Here is a 17,354-nt window from a genome sequence, read left to right as displayed (position 1 = left end):
CATTTTTATCAAGCTTGTATGCTTATGTTCATTTATTTCACATTAATGGCAATGAAAATGACCTATTAATTGTCATTAAAGTGAAATTACTGAACTTAAATATACAAGCTTGATAAAAATACTCATTTTAGAAGAAAATTTCAGATGGCACTTAGAGGCTTTTGCATCTGAAGTCTTCATATATATATTCATTATTCAAAGTCTATATATATAGACAGCACCGCTGGCCACAAGTTGCATTTTGTACCTCTAAAAATGTTTGATTAAATTAAATTGTTAGATTTATGCTTAAAAAAATATTATTTTTAATACTGATGAAGAAAATGTTTATTTGCAGTGGTAAATTAATGCACAAAAGCACCAGGAAAGACTGAATGATATTCAAAATGTTTGCCACATCTCATATTCGTACCATACTGAAAACAACAGCAACTCGTATGCTTACAGTAAGTGCAAGGAAAAGCCTTGATATAAAATGTATACGTAACACAATGAGAATTCTGTTTAAATATCAGTACGTACATTAAACATTAATTTGCATTTATACAGACATTTGATTTTCACCGTGGAATTGTTAACATCGTTTCGCCTTTATATACACAAGAGGACACACGACAGCTCAAGGACACGTTTGGTTGGATCACAAGAAGAAATACGAGTGACATTCCTGGTTCTGTCGTCCTTCAGGAGTTTCCCATCATCAAAGACTCATTGTTCATTCTCATAATTCATTCGTTTTCTCACATTCAACTATAACAACCAAGAGTTCATCTTACTGTTCGCTTTCAGAGCAAAGGTTTTCTGTCATTATTTAGAGTCAGAATCCACTTCTTTCTGTTTGACACTCATTTTCTGTCATATCCCCTTCTTTAGGTTTCATCATGACATCTTTCACCTTAGCCAAGCTGCATCATCCCATCATCTTTCTTTATGAATTCAATCCAACAGCAATCTCACAACTGGTCCGCAATCAGCTCTGAAAATTTGGCTCAAAGGGCTTCGCTCAGCCGCGTCGAAACCTTTGAATCGAACGGACAGGTGACAGCGGCTGAGGAGATGCCGTGAAGGCTGATTTAGTCACGTTCTGTCTGAGAACAGCCCACACAGTGTAATGTTAATAATAGACTGTCCTCAACACAAGCGTGGATGAAAAGACTCACTGGATCCAGATGGTGTTGGCTCTGTCGGGCCGTCGCGGGTCTGCGGTCAGGTCTCCAAAGGTGGAGAAGAACTGCTCCATCTCTTTCTGCAACATCTCGTTTCTCTTTTCTGCATCGTCCTTGGCTCGCTCGGCGTTCCTCAGCTTGATCTCTACCATGGTGTATTTCTTCTTCTCTTGGTCCAGCTCTTCATGTAGATTCGCCATCACTGTCTCCAACTCTAGATTCCGATGCTCCAGACTACAGAGAAGATGGGAAAGGGTGGGTGAATACACTATTAGTACTGTGATAGTTTAATAGAACACTTAAAAGGTTTATTTAGGTGAAAGTTAATTCTATCATGAAGGACAGTTTTTTGTTGTTGTTTTTTAACTCCAAAAAGAACAAACATCGTGAATAATCTCTGCCAGAAATCACATCAGATCAGTTATATTTCCATCCAAGTTTAAGTTATGCAAAAGACCCAGCTGTGTGTTCAAGAGAACAAAACAATGAAAGTGAAAAAGTCACTTTCAAATGTATTTTCCCACTTAATAAAACAAAAGTAAATGTGTAATTAAACATGTATTTTTTATTGTTAATTTTTATTTTATATATATTATTATTATATAAAATTATTATTGTTATTGTAATAACAATAAAAAAATACATGTTTAAATACACATTTACTTTTGTTTTATTAAGTGGGAAAACACATTTGAAAAGGGACTTTTTCATATATATATATATATATATATATATATATATATATATTTTTTTTTTTTTTTTTTTTGCTGTTGTGGTGTTTCCATCCCATTGGCAAATAGTATAAGCAAAATCCTCCTTAACTTGCTTTAAAAAAATGCAAAACATTTTTTGCAGTGATAAATTATGCAAAAAAAGCAACAGGGAAAATATTTAAAATATTTGACATCTTATATACTGTATATATATATGTGTGTGTGTGTGTGCGTGTTTTGTTTTTTGGTGATAATTGGTGTTTTCCCATTGTTGTTTCCCAAAAAATGTAGTATGGATGGAAACTGATTTGTTGATCCACAAAAGATAGAGAGGCATGCAGGTTGGAAACAATCAGGGTGAAAAATTAAATCAGATTTCATTAAAACTGTGAAAAACATCTCTTATTTGAATACTCTCCTACCAAAGACGAGGACAAAGGCAAACAGTAGCCTGGTACCATTAGTTTTAAGTCAAAAAAGTTCATTTTATGGTTAAACATGGCTCTCACCTCTTGATCCTGGCTTCGTATTCATTCTTCTGCTTGAGCATTTCCTGTTTGAGGCTGGCCACCAGGCTGTGTAGTGCACTGTGGTTGGTCGGTCCATTTGTGATGGCAAACGTTTCACTGTTGTCGCTGCTGCTGGTTCCTCTGCTTCCCCGGCCTCCTCCAACACTGGTCCGCTGCTCCTTTTCGTCCGCCACCAGTCTGTTGTCCTCCTGTACTGGCCCGTCCAACAAAGGGTCCTCGAAGTTGTTGCCAAAGAAGTCCTGCTCTGGGCACGTGGTCGTAGAGGAGCGGCAGGAGGTTGAGTTTTCCGGTAGGGAGATCTCGCAAGACGAGGTGGACCATGTGGCGCTATCCACGCTCTGTTTGTCCTCACAGCTGCTGCTCAGACTGGGCTGTGTCGTCTGCTGCTGATGGATGTGGACGTTGTCGTATGTGGACAGGCGGTTCTGCTGGTGCTCGGCGTCTCGACTTTTAACCTCACGCATTGTGACGTGACCATTGGGCACCCAGAGTCCATTCCGCCCATTCAGAGTCCCAATCGTCACGTCAGTGCTGGATATGCCCATTCGAACGACACCATTCTGGACCCCCATTTTAGTGCCTGAGCCCTTTATCGCACCCGTCCGACGGGCATGCAGGGTGCCTATATTAGGTAGAGTCTGACTCTTTTCCTGATTGGCGTCACATGAGGACGATGACGACGAGCTGAACGATCCGTTAGTGACAATCCCGCTGCCTTTGCTGAAAGCCGGGTTCTTTTTTACCGCCAGTGGCGGACTGCGGGTCACCTCGAATCGCTGTCCGGTGAAACCGTTACGCGGGCTGCCCGAGCGGGGAGAGCCATTGTCCAGAGGAGCCCGGGTGGGTGATTCGGGTGCGTCCCAGGTGCATTGCCGCACCACACTGGTGTTATTGTTCTCTTTGTTTTGTAGCTGACCATTTGTAGCCCGTTTCTGTGTCTCATTGTTGTTATTATTAACCAGTTCCAGGGTGGAAGTATGGTCCTCTTCGGGTGGGAAAAGAACATCATGCCGGCCAATCAGAACGGCCATCAACTGCTGGACCAGTACTGTGCCTGAACACATGACAAACAGATTGCTCAAACACTAAAATAATCACGATTTAGAGCTGTCTGGAGTGAGAGATAAGGACAAAAAGACCTACCTTCCATTATAGTCACTGGGTCCTCAATCTTTGGCCTCAGAATATTTGGCCCAAAGACCGTAGCCAGATTTTGTACGCTCATTTTATTCACACCTGAGTAAGACTGAACTTCATCCAAAAACCTAAATCCAAAAAAAGAAGGGTCTTAACTTTACAACTGAGATTTCTGCAACTGAATGTACAAATCTGAATGTGTAACAAAAGACATAAATAAAAATAAATAAATATGTAAATACATAAAAATGTAAGAGTAACTGAAAATGAAGTGGTGAGAGGTATGACCCAAATTTTATATCATGGCATTTTTTTTTTTAACACTATTTAAAAATAGCCATTATCACATGGTTAACTTAATATAAAATAGCCATGTAGAAATATTTCCTTATTTGTTGGTTGGTTTATTGGATGATAAACGGAAAAATTATACGGAACCCAGCACATGACGTGGAAAAAATATTTACATTGTGTCCACAAGTTAATAATCCATTCCCTAATTTTACTAAATCATGGCCACATTGTAATAATTTGTTCCTTTGTTTCAGGTCAGTCAAAACTGTACTGTACAACATGGCCATGATTTACTAAAAAGAGGGAACAAATTAACAAGTTGCAGGAATTAATTCTTAATTTGTGGCCATAATTTACTAAAACAAGGAACAAATTCTTAATATGTGGTCAGAAATGTGTATATATATATATATATATATATATATATATATATGTATATATATATATATATATATATATGTATATATATATATATATATATATATATATATATATATGTATATGTATATGTATATATATGTATATGTATATATATATATATATATATATATATATATATATATATATATATATATATACACACTCACCTAAAGGATTATTAGGAACACCATACTAATACTGTGTTTGACCCCCTTTCGCCTTCAGAACTGCCTTAATTCTACGTGGCATTGATTCAACAAGGTGCTGAAAGCATTCTTTAGAAATGTTGGCCCATATTGATAGGATAGCATCTTGCAGTTGATGGAGATTTGTGGGATGCACATCCAGGGCACGGAGCTCCCGTTCCACCACATCCCAAAGATGCTCTATTGGGTTGAGATCTGGTGACTGTGGGGGCCATTTTAGTACAGTGAACTCATTGTCATGTTCAAGAAACCAATTTGAAATGATTCGAGCTTTGTGACATGGTGCATTATCCTGCTGGAAGTAGCCATCAGAGGATGGGTACATGGTGGTCATAAAGGGATGGACATGGTCAGAAACAATGCTCAGGTAGGCCGTGGCATTTAAACGATGCCCAATTGGCACTAAGGGGCCTAAAGTGTGCCAAGAAAACATCCCCCACACCATTACACCTCCACCACCAGCCTGCACAGTGGTAACAAGGCATGATGGATCCATGTTCTCATTCTGTTTACGCCAAATTCTGACTCTACCATCTGAATGTCTCAACAGAAATCGAGACTCATCAGACCAGGCAACATTTTTCCAGTCTTCAACTGTCCAATTTTGGTGAGCTTGTGCAAATTGTAGCCTCTTTTTCCTATTTGTAGTGGAAATGAGTGGTACCCGGTGGGGTCTTCTGCTGTTGTAGCCCATCCGCCTCAAGGTTGTGCGTGTTGTGGCTTCACAAATGCTTTGCTGCATACCTCGGTTGTAACGAGTGGTTATTTCAGTCAAAGTTGCTCTTCTATCAGCTTGAATCAGTCGGCCCATTCTCCTCTGACCTCTAGCATCAACAAGGCATTTTCGCCCACATGAGGCAGACTGCCGCATACTGGATGTTTTTCCCTTTTCACACCATTCTTTGTAAACCCTAGAAATGGTTGTGCGTGAAAATCCCAGTAACTGAGCAGATTGTGAAATACTCAGACCGGCCCGTCTGGCACCAACAACCATGCCACGCTCAAAATTGCTTAAATCACCTTTCTTTCCCATTCTGACATTCAGTTTGGAGTTCAGGAGATTGTCTTGACCAGGACCACACCCCTAAATGCATTGAAGCAACTGCCTTGTGATTGGTTGATTAGATAATTGCATTAATGAGAAATTGAACAGGTGTCCCTAATAATCCTTTAGGTGAGTGTATATATATATATATATATATATATATATATATTATTTTTTTTTAAGCATGTCATAGGGCTCCTTAAAATATAATATAATATATAACAAGCAAGAGTGCTGTTGCTCCTTTATTTTTTGCCGTTGAGTGAGTTAATGTTGCCATATATAGCCATATAGGCATTACAATGTAGCCTGCAGAATCATGTAACCTGAAAAATTCACAACATTAATGCATAATGTGATGAGCCACAAAGGAATAAAATAAAACAAATCACTTACTTGCATATGTATTTAAGTAGATTGTAGTTCACCAGAGGTAGACCTTCTACTTGCCCTCTTAATTCCTTCATTCCCTGTATAAAGAAAAATAAAATTATATATATAAAAAAAGGAAATATATGCATTTGTTTGAACCGACTTCTGTAATTCAATTTGAAATGATCTGGACTAATATACATAATTTAAAGACTTACTAAATCAAAATACATTTTAACCTATCCAATTGCTTTTAAAACTCTTCCTAATTGACTTTAAATATTCATATTGCAATTTATTTTGTTATAACTATGCTATTCGTCTAGGCATGGGTCAATGAATTTAACAATTGATGACTGTCTAGATTTAATGATGCGCTCCATCCCAGATCTGTTTTTATCATGGTTGATATGTCTTTTCCCTGCAGGCTCTCTCAGAGGAAAATGACTTTGTTGCACCACATGAGAAAGCTATTTCTCAAAAACAAATGGATCCAGTACAGCCTTCAGCTTCATTTGACATCGTACCACGATTCTTTGTGTGTACCGTACTCGAGGGATTCTCACAGGTACGAATCTCGTTCAAAACCTTGGGCCAGTAAATTAAATTCAATCTTGCAAAACCCCATTGTGCACTTTGAATCTATCCTGAAAAGCCTCTGGCTGGACACACTGGTGATTTATGCAAGGTAAAAGTTGAACATTAAAGTCAGAATGAGGCTGTTTCCGTTCCTCAGGGTCGACCCGTTCTTCTTCGGGCTCAGCGAAAATAAGGAATGGATAAATGCAAGATGAAAGGAGAATAATGTGATGAGTCATATGCCACTCTCTCAGCCTGCTGGTGGGAACCAAACTCAAACAGAAATAGCACGAGGAATGGCAACAAAGTGGTCAACAATACCTTGAGTCTACAGGAGATGCATTATGAAAAAGATAACATCCTTTACTTTTATTCAGTCTGTTAAACCAAGTGTTGTAAAACACTAAATTACAAACAACTGCAGGATCAGTGCTAAACTCCCTTAGTTTAGGCCTATTTTGCCTCATTTTAATTTACCTAAGTTGATTGAATAGTATAACAAGTAAGCAAGACAAACAAAAAAATCCCTATTTAAACAGTAAGGAGTGAAATATACATGTCCAACATGTGGCTAAATGAAATTCATAACACAATGCGGCTAAATGAAATTCATAACACAATGCATACACACACTGTATTCTTAATGTTTCCAACAATTTGATGTACACTTGCTGAGAAAGTTAAACTGTCAGTAGTTTGTTTTTTGCAAGAAATTTAAACTTTTATTTAGCAAGGATACATTAAACTGATCAAAAGTGACAATATTACAAAAGATTATTTTAACTAGGCCTAAATTATGTTCTTTTGAACTTTCTTATTTTCTTCATCTAAGAATCCTGAAAAACGGTTTGCGCAAAAATATTAAGCAGCACAACTGTATTTATGATAATAATAAAAAATTATTCTTGAGCAGCAAATCAGCATATTAGAATAATTTCTGAAGCATCATGTGACACTGAAGACTGGAGTAATGATGCTGACAATTCAGCTTTTCCATCACAGGAATAAATTACATTAATTATTTTAAAATGTAATAACATTTCACAAAATAACTGTTTTCACTATTTTTGATCAAATAAATGCAACCTAATTGATCAAGAGACTTCTTTCAACAATATTAAAAAAAAATGTAGCGTATATAGTATATGGCAACCTGCATCATTAATGACACTCATTAATCAAACTTTTGAGTACTGAGGTATGTTACCACCGCTAAGTAAATACAATGGAGCCGCATGCTAGCAATGTGATGGTCAACCATTCATGCCTTAATTTTTTTATTAAATGTGTTATGAGGTGACTCACTTCATCCTGGTCTTTGCTGAGGAGTTTGGTGCAGGCCAGAAACTCTTCATATTTACAGAACGGGATGACCGGCTCAGGCAGCTCTCTCAAGTACAGCTTCAACAAGGATGCCACGGTGTGAACGTCTGTGTTACTGCAGAGAAAGATGGGAAGTGTAGACATATTAATGTTAAAGTGACCAATGAAAAGCTAGAAGCATCCAGTGTTTTAAACATTACAGAAGAGATAAAGCATGTAAAACAGTATAGGACACTTAAAGGATGTGTTCACACTTCGATTAAAACACACTTTGGTTCAATTGCTCTAATAGTGTGGTTCTTCCAGACCCATGAAAATGTGGGTCTCGGTTTGCTTACAAATGAACTTGTTTTGTTTTGTATCTTTAGGTTCGGTGTTAAAAATGACAGTGCGAACGCCAAGCGAACCGGGACTAAATGTATCATTTTCTTTTTTTGGCCCGGACCAAAAGAACCAAGAGACCTGAACTACAAGTGTGAACACACCCTATAGAGAGATTGTGGGCCATGTGGACATCCCTGTGTCGGTATCCCAGTGTAATCTAATGATGAGTAACAGGAAGCTGGTAGTAAATCAAAGCAAGTACTAGCCTGTCACTGATCAGCCCTATAACAGCCCCGTAGAGGACTTGGGCTTGTGGTGACGCCGTAACATGCTGGATTTATTGTCACTTCCTGGGTGGGCTGTACAGGAATAGCTGGCACATGTATAATGTAACTGCCAAATGTATTTTCTGAGCAATGACCCTTTATAATTATCACCTTTGCTTCAGACACCAACGAGATCTAAATACGAACGGTGTTAAGTATGTAGTGTGCTTTTCCTGGTGTCTCCTCCTGTGAGGAGCTCTGACAGCCATCGCTAAAATCACAGACTGTAAATCAACTGGAAAACAGCTGCTGGTGTTATCTGAAGCGTTTGGTATCATGGAAGTACAGAGAAAGCTCCTCCCGAAAGAGAAAGTGTCCACGTCTACATTTTAATGTAATGTAATGAGGAGACATTCCATTAAAATGGACAAAATACTGCACGTTCAGTCTATACTATACTAAAGGGAAAATAGGTCATTTGGGGAACGTCATATAAAGGGAGAAAAAGACTAAATAAAAACCTGGTGTTGTTAAAAAGGAAGATTTTGTCTTGCTAATTCATAAATGCAAATGTGTGGATAAATATTCCAGATTTAGGTTCTGCTTAATTGTAATGGCAGACATCTGAGAAGAAAGCAAATCAATTTGATCAAGCAAAAAGATGGCACACTAATGGGGTTTTTTATGAAGTGAAAGTATGTTGAACAAGCTTCATAGGCTCTAAACAGAGCTGTCAACTGCGTATTTTCACTTTGATTTGTCACTGGAACCAGAGCTCCAGTTTAATCAATCAATCAATCAATCAAGTATATTTGTATAGCGCTTTTCACAATACAGATTGTATCAAAGCAGCTTCACAGTATTAAAATAAAATAATACAACAAAGTTTGTTTCTAGTGGAATTTATTGATTGATAGAATAAAATTAAATATCCCCAAAATATCCCCAACTGAGCAAGCCAAAGGCAACAGTGGCAAGGAACCGAAAAAACTCCATCAAGCGGCCTAATGGTGTCCTAAAACTCCATCAGGCGACCTAATGGAGAAAAAAAAAAAAAACCTTGGGAGAACCCAGGCTCAGTCGGGGGCCAGTTCTCCTCTGGCATTTATGAACTAGAGGCCGGATTGTAGTTTGAAACTGTGAGATTAACAATATTATATGAATGCCTGGCTGAAAAGATGCGTCTTTAATCTAGTTTTAAACTGGGAGAGTGAGTCCGAGCAACGAACAGTATCAGGAAGGCTATTCCAGAGTTTTGGAGCCAAATGTGAAAATGCTCTCCCTCCTTTGGTGGATCTGGATATCCTAGGTATGACCAAAAGCCTTGAATTTATTGATCTTAAAGAGCGCGATGGATTATAGGGTGATAGAAGATCCGTTAAATAGACTGGAGCTAAGCCGTTTAGGGCTTTATAAGTCAGTAGCAATACCTTGTAATTAATACGGAACTTTATAGGTAACCAATGTAGTGATGATAAAATCGGTGTTATATGATCATATTTTCTTGATCTAGTAAGAACTCTAGCGGCTGCATTTTGGACTAACTGTAGCTTGTTTATTGAGGATGCAGGACAACCGGCTAATAAAGCATTACAGTAATCTAGTCTCGAGGTCATGAATGCATGAACTAACTTTTCTGCATCAGAAACTGATAGCATATTACGTAGCTTAGCAATGTTTCTAAGGTGGAAAAAGGCTGTTTTTGTAACATACGAAATATGATTTTCAAAAGACAGGTTACAATCGAGTATAACACCCAGGTCTTTTACTGTAGAGGATAAAGTAACAGGACATCCTACGATGTCAAAGTTGTATTGTGAGAGGTTCTGTGGGCGGTTTTTTGAACCGATAAGTATTACCTCTGTCTTGTCTGGATTTAATAATAGAAAATTACGCGTCATCCAATCTTTTATATCTTTAACACACTCTGTCAATTTGGATAATTTAGCGTTTTCATCCGGCCGTGATGAAATATATATTTGAGTGTCATCAGCATAACAATGGAAACTAATTCCATGTTTCCTTATAATATTTCCAAGTGGCAGCATATATATTGAGAATAATAGAGGGCCCAACACAGATCCCTGCGGCACTCCATAGTTTACTGGAATTATGATCGATTTTTCTCCATTTAAATAGACAAAATGGTAGGGGTCTGATAAGTATGATCTAAACCAGCTTAATGCTTGTCCTTGAACACCAGTATAATTTTGTAGTCGATCTAAGAGTATTGTATGATCTATAGTATCGAACGCAGCACTTAGATCAAGTAAAACTAGTATTGAGAAACAGCCTTGGTCAGAAGCTAAAAGTAAATCATTTGTGATTTTAACGAGCGCAGTTTCAGTGCTATGATGCGGCCTGAATCCTGACTGAAACTTTTCATAGATATCATTTTCTTGCAAGAAAGAGCCCAGTTGAGCGGACACAACTTTTTCTAGTATTTTAGACATAAAAGGTAGATTTGAAATGGGTCTATAATTTGCTAGATTATGCGGGTCTAATTGTGGTTTCTTAATGAGAGGTTTTATCACTGCCAGTTTAAATGTTCTTGGAACATGACCTAAAGATAAAGACGAGTTAATAATATTGAGGAGAGGCTCTTCTACTACAGGTAACACTTCTTTCAGTAGTTTAGTTGGTATAGGATCTAATAAACATGTTGTTGTTTTAGATGAAGTGATAAGTTTATTTAACTCTTTTTGTTCTATAGTTGTAAAGCACTGTAATTGTTCTTGCGGGGGGAAAATTGAGGCTGAATTATGAGGTGCGATTGAGGATTGAACGTTTACAATTGTGGTTCTGATGTTTTCTATTTTCTCAGTGAAGAAGTTCATGAAATCATTACTACTAAACTGTAACGGGATATTTTGTTCGGGTGACGTCTGTTTATTTGTTAGTCTAGCCACGGTGTTAAATAAAAACCTAGGATTGTTTTGGTTGTTTTCTATTAGTTTGCGGAGATGCTCAGCCCTGGCCGCTTTTAGGGCCTTTTTATAACGTGACATACTGTCTTTCCACGCGATTCTAAAGACCTCTAAATTAGTTTGTTTCCATTTACGCTCTAAATTACGGGTTTCTCTCTTTAGAACATGCGTAGTATTATTGTACCATGGTGCTTTAATTTTCTCTGTGACCTTTTTTAATCTAACAGGTGCAACAACATCCAATGTTCTAGAGAGAATGGTGCTCATAGTGCTAGTTAGTTCTTCTAGTTCATCTGTTTGTTTGGGTTCAGGCAGCAGCTGAGACAGATCAGACAAGCAACTCGAGAAATTATCTATGGTGGATGGAAGGATTGTTCTGCCTGGTCGAAAACGCGGCGCCGCATGACATATTACAGCAGTACGTAATATGCAAGTTACCAAGTAATGGTCAGTGACATCATCACTTTGTGGAATGATATCTATATCGGTTGGATCGGTTCCATATGATATAATTAAATCGAGTGTGTGATTAAGACGATGAGTTGGTCCGGTGACGTTTTGTTTGACCCCAAAGGAATTTAATAAATCTATAAACGCAGCCCCTAACGCATCATTTGGATTATCTACGTGTATGTTAAAATCTCCAACAATTAATGCTTTATCTACATTGACCAATAGATCTGAGAGAAAATCTGCAAACTCTTTTAGGAAATCAGCGTAAGGCCCAGGCGGTCTATATACGGTAGCCAAGGCTAGAGATAATATGGATTTTTTTCTAACATCTAAGAGCGTAACATTTAGTACAAGTATTTCAAACGAAATAAACTTATAACCCGTTTTCTGAGTAACATTGAGAATATCTCTATAGACCGCTGCAACACCGCCGCCACGACCAATCAGACGGGGTTCGTGCTTATAGGAGTATCCTGATGGAGTAGACTCATTTAGACCGAAATAATCATTAGGTTTAAGCCAAGTTTCAGTAAGGCAAAGGACATCGAAGCTATTATCCGTGACTATTTCATTTACAATAACTGCCTTAGGTGTGAGTGATCTAATGTTTAGAAGACCTAGCTTTAGAAATTGTTTTTGTTTACTAATAGCAACATTTTCTGGTTTAATAACAATTAGATTTTTTCTAGATCCTGCAGTAGATTTATTATTTGATCTCACTAAACGAGGAATAGACACAGTTTCTATGCAATGTTCTACACTATTTATATCAGTTAATTTGGTGCAGCAGAGACTATGATTTGAACTTTTGGTTACTAGTCAAAAGGTATTTAACATTTTGGAGATGTTATCTGACAGAAGATCCGATCCGAATCTGCTTGGGTGTAAGCCATCGGCACGGTAAAGCCTAGGACGCTCCCAAAACAGATTCCAATTATTTACAAAGAGCAGTTTCTGCTCATTGCACCATGACATTAACCATTCATTTAGCGCGAATAATCTACTAAACTTTTCATGACCTAGTCGGTACGTGGGAAGCGGTCCTGACACAATGATCGTTATATCAGGCGATGTGCTGCGTACCGTATCGATCAGATTCCTGAAGTCTTTCTTCAGAACCTCTGTCTGTCGCAGCCTGATGTCGGCCCCTCCCGCGTGCAGGACCACAGTTCCGACGCGCTCGTTCAGAATCTCGGGAACGTGAGCAGCGATTTCAGAAACACGAGCACCAGGAAAGCAGTGACTATGCACCTTACTTTTATTTAACGTAGCTTGTACGTGTCGAACGATGGAATCACCGATGATCACAGCATCGCGTTCTGTTTCGCGAAGAGGGGAGAAGCGGTTTTGTGTGGATATCTCGAAAACCGGGAGGGTCGGAGAGAGTTTTCTTGGTCTAGACCTGACTCGCGTCTTCCGCTGCGGAAATATCCAGGCTTCGTGGTGGCATGTTGGAGCCGGCGTAAACGAGACCATGGCTGATCGCGGCCTCGACGCTCGTGACCGATGCTGAGTAACGCACGGAGTAGACGAGGTCGGAGTCAGCGGGTTAGTAACGTTGATCACTGATTTGTGTGCATCGGCGCGTGATGTTTCAAGAGCTAACCGCCGGTCTATCAGCTCGGCTTTTCTCACTAAAAGGTCGTGGATCTGTTTCTCAACAGCTTCCAGCTCAGACTGCAACGCGTGTAGCTCAAATGTGTCCTCACCTGCACCAAAAGGTAGACTACTTACATCTGATATATTCGCCATTTTAACAGATGGACAGTAAGTTAAGTTAGCAACGACGCTACCAGTGATGCTATCAATATTAATACTAATTTATGACTGAAGTCTTGGATATAATCCGTCTTTTTAGTGGTACAGGTGTAGAGTAGACGCACGATAGGCGAAAAAAATGTTTGTTTGTAAGTGAGTGTGGAGAAGACGCGTTCAGCCGTGATCCACAGGAGTAACCTATAAGAGTATCCGACGTTGGATCACTAATAGGCTTGAGACGCGTCTGCTCAACAGTCCGCGTTGTAACTATGAGGTGAGGAAAAATAGAAAATGTTCGTTGTAAGTGAGTTTAAAGAGAAATCAAGAATTATAAATCAATCGATGGAGCTCCAAAGACAACAACGCGTTCAGACGCGACGCATGCGCATTCGAAACAGCAAGTGAATACCAGCAAGTGATACCAGTGATACCAGCAAGTGATACCAGCAAGTGAATTTAAATGCTATGGTATTTGAAAGGAGCAAGATGTTGCAGGTCACCATGCACAGTATGCATTTAGCAGATATGCTTATCCAAAGCATATCTGAATGTTTAACTGCATTCAAGTTAAACACCACTGTACAAAAGTTTGGGGTTGGTAAGATTTAAAAAAAAAAATGTTTTTATGGTTTTGAAAGCTGAATTTTTACCCATTCTCCAGACTTCAGTGTCATACACTCTTAAAAATAAAGGTTCTTTATTTGCATCTGGGGTTCCATGAAGAACCTTTGATATCCATGGAACCTTTCAATTCCACAAAAGGTTCTTTATAGTGGAAAATGTTTCATTAGATTATTCAAATGTTCTTCACACTAAGGAACAAAATTGTTCTTTTATGAATAGTTCACTTAAAGGTTCTTTGGGGAACCTAAATTTTTCTTCTATGACATTGCTGGAAAAACCCCTTTTGGGAACCTTAATTTTGCACAAAATGTTCTTCATAGTGGAAAAAGATTCTTTAGACTTTCAAAATGCTCTTCATACCAAGTAAAATAAGTCCACGTCTTTTAAGAACTGATCACTGAAAGGTTCTTTGGGGGACCAAAATTGGTTCTTTATGGCATCGCTGTGAAAACCACCTTTTGAAATAATTCATACAGAGACTATAAGTGTATTTAGAGCAAGTACCAGTCGAAAGATGGCTTCTCTCCACAGTCGAAAGCATCCTGAAGCTCTTTGACGAGGTTGGCTTGTCCAGGCAGACGGAAGAGCCCTTCCTCTCGTAGACCCCAGCAGCGGATGAAGTCCACGCACTGCTCCACCAGCATGGGAGCCATTTTGTTGCCATAACGTCGTTCATACCGAACTGTCTCTTCCAACTTCTGACCAAAGATTCCTGAAACACAAGCCAACATAAAGGAAAATTCGGAAACACAAGCTAACATATAGGAAAATTCTGCTGATTTTACACAACCTTGACACACCCCTGCTGAATTTTTTTTTTTCTTTGTTAATACATATACTATATATATATATAAAACAACTTTATATAGATTCAATAATCAAATTATTTACATATGCCCATTAATCAAATGATTCTCATAAATCAATATTTAGACATCAAAATGCGCATTATTAAAAGACGTTGCAAAGTTTCAGTTAAAATAAATTTATGCTCTACAGTTTTTTAATTTAATATTTAATTATTTTGAATCTTTATTTATTTTTCCTTAATAATGCTTTGAATTTACAGGCCTAAATTAAATGTGAATATTTTCAGTTAGTGTGTTATTGTAATATTATTATGGAAAATAAGTCTTGAGCTATTTGACAGATCTTTTAGAGCGTTAAAAATGAGTTTTAACTCAAGTGGAAATATAGATTGATCCCTGTTCTCCTGTATCAGAGACAAAAAAGCCCCATAACAGTGAGGAGAGAGCTGCTAAAGAAGCCTGATTTAAGCTATTCTTTCATGTCATGCCCTCTGAGAAGAAAATCGCACACTTCCTCTCCTGTCCTGTTCTTTTGTCTGCATCAGTCAGGCTGAAAACAAGCGTGAATCACATGTGGCACGCATATGAGCGGGATTAGGCCAGACTTCCTGGAAGCTTTGGATCGGTGGCGCTTTCCGGGTCTCCGGACTCAGATGAGGGTACAAGATGGTACAAATTCAACTAAACCTAGAAGACAGGAGGGGATTTACTGCCCTTTCCTGACTGAGCTGATGGAGAGAAAAAAAAGACATTTTCTTTGCTTTTTCACATTGAAAAGAATGTCTGACTCACCATGTTTGAAGCTGACGCAACTTTTAATTTTACGGAAGACACTTCTGTGCATGAAACTATAGTAAAATAAAGGATGCAAGAAAGTGCATCCGAACTGTCTTCCCCCGAGCATCTTCAACAATAAGTCCGACGTGGCCTGTAGTCACACTATATCCGTACAAAAACACAATGGCACAAGAATATCATCCAAAACGTTAAGTCCCAGCTAGTACTTTAGAGTCTCCTTCAACCGAAATCTTGGGAAAAAGCTTTGGGAACATTGTAACTCTGAGAATATCCACACTTGGACCGCAACTGGAACTCAAAATGCTGACTGAAAAAGGACTCGCTTTGTATAGTTCCTTTTACTACATAGATCCTTTCTGGATGAATAAACACAGAAATTTCCAACGATGCATCTCTGGACAAGCAATGTCTGTTATTACGGTGACCACACAGGTGTGAGATAGTGATCTGCCTAAAACACAGTAGGAACTAAAGTAAATAAACTGAATGTAGACATTCACTTGGCTTCAACTCTTAATGATTTATGCAGAAGCTCTTGCACGAGTTTCTAGTTTCCCATGAAAAGAGTTTGATGAATCAGACTTGTGCTTCCAGCCAAAGGTAATCTCCTGATGGATTTTCTCTCCCTTCGGTGAGTTCTCCTGGCTTTCACCTTGGTTTCTCATGACTGGATCTCCTGTAAGCACTCTGTCTGTGAATCCTCGGCTCAGCGCTTTAATATCACATTCGGGTTAAGTTGTCTTTTGTCATATTGACTTTGACTTCACAATAACAGTAGGCAATTATCAGCACTGTACAAACACACACACTTAACTTCATGGCATCTTCAAGTTGTCCAGGGCTTTTCTGCTGACCTCATGTATCCACACACACAAGGCTCTTTGTGCTGCTCTGCGACTCTTATCCTACAGAAGATCAAATATGAGCAGCTGGCAGACCGGCTCTCCCTGCAAACTATCTTCTCCTCTCATTACGCTCTTGCACCTTTTGGGTCTTCATGTCTCATCTCATACCTTTGAGGATGTCTCTTCTTTTTTTTGATGGTCTTTTCTCATCTCTTTTTATCCCTCGTTATGGTTTCACACCCTTTGAGCTCTTCTCTTGCAGTTTCTTTGGTCTCCCCTCCACTCTCATCCCCTCTTTTCGTCTCATCTTGTCTCCTTTTCGTCCACAGATTGGTCAGATTGCCCTAAGGCCATTCATCGTATTTTAACGGTTCCCTTCTCCTGTATGTCTGGAAGTAGAGTGCTTTCCCTCCTTTAAGGAGGTTTGGATTCAAAGGGGAGGAGACGAACCGCTCCATCCATCCAAAGCTCAGACCTGACCTGTACTCGGGTACGACAGGGCCAAAACACCCCCCCCCCCCTCCCTCCCTCCACTCCACCCCTTATAGGTTAGTGTTTAAAAAAAAAAAGTTGCTAAGCTCTTAGCTGTGTAATCGTCTGTTGTGGCTGTTCCCAGCCTTCTGCCCTCATTCCTGCTGTTCACACCGCCGTGTTTTTTGGTAGACGTTTGAACAACGGTGCTCCGCACAAAGCTCCACAATGGCTGTGGGCAAATCACTCTCAGCCTAGAAGGTCTTCCAGTTCATTGGCGGAAAAGATTAAACA

At 38.9% G+C, this 17,354-nt stretch overlaps 1 protein-coding gene across 3 annotated transcripts in view; it reads right to left on the bottom strand.

Moving 5' to 3' along the window:
• Positions 1–525: 525 nt before the first annotated feature.
• Positions 526–17,354, bottom strand: part of arhgap24 (Rho GTPase activating protein 24) — a 123,790-nt gene continuing 106,961 nt past the window's right edge. For all 3 annotated transcript variants that reach the window (XM_084136737.1, XM_084136738.1, XM_084136739.1), the window contains 6 exons: positions 14,642–14,849; positions 7,768–7,900; positions 5,908–5,981; positions 3,553–3,674; positions 2,389–3,463; positions 526–1,400 (listed from right to left, as the gene is read on the bottom strand). In XM_084136737.1, the coding sequence (XP_083992863.1) occupies positions 1,157–1,400; positions 2,389–3,463; positions 3,553–3,674; positions 5,908–5,981; positions 7,768–7,900; positions 14,642–14,849 (1,856 nt within the window). In that variant the 3' untranslated portion in view covers positions 526–1,156. The remainder of the gene's footprint in view (positions 1,401–2,388; positions 3,464–3,552; positions 3,675–5,907; positions 5,982–7,767; positions 7,901–14,641; positions 14,850–17,354) is intronic.

This window comes from Abramis brama (genome assembly GCF_963993115.1).
Source record: "Abramis brama genome assembly, chromosome: 15".
Classification (NCBI taxonomy): Eukaryota; Metazoa; Chordata; class Actinopteri; order Cypriniformes; family Leuciscidae; genus Abramis; species Abramis brama.
The sequence above is the reverse complement of the archived record's forward strand: the minus strand, read 5'-3'. Positions and strand labels throughout refer to the sequence as shown.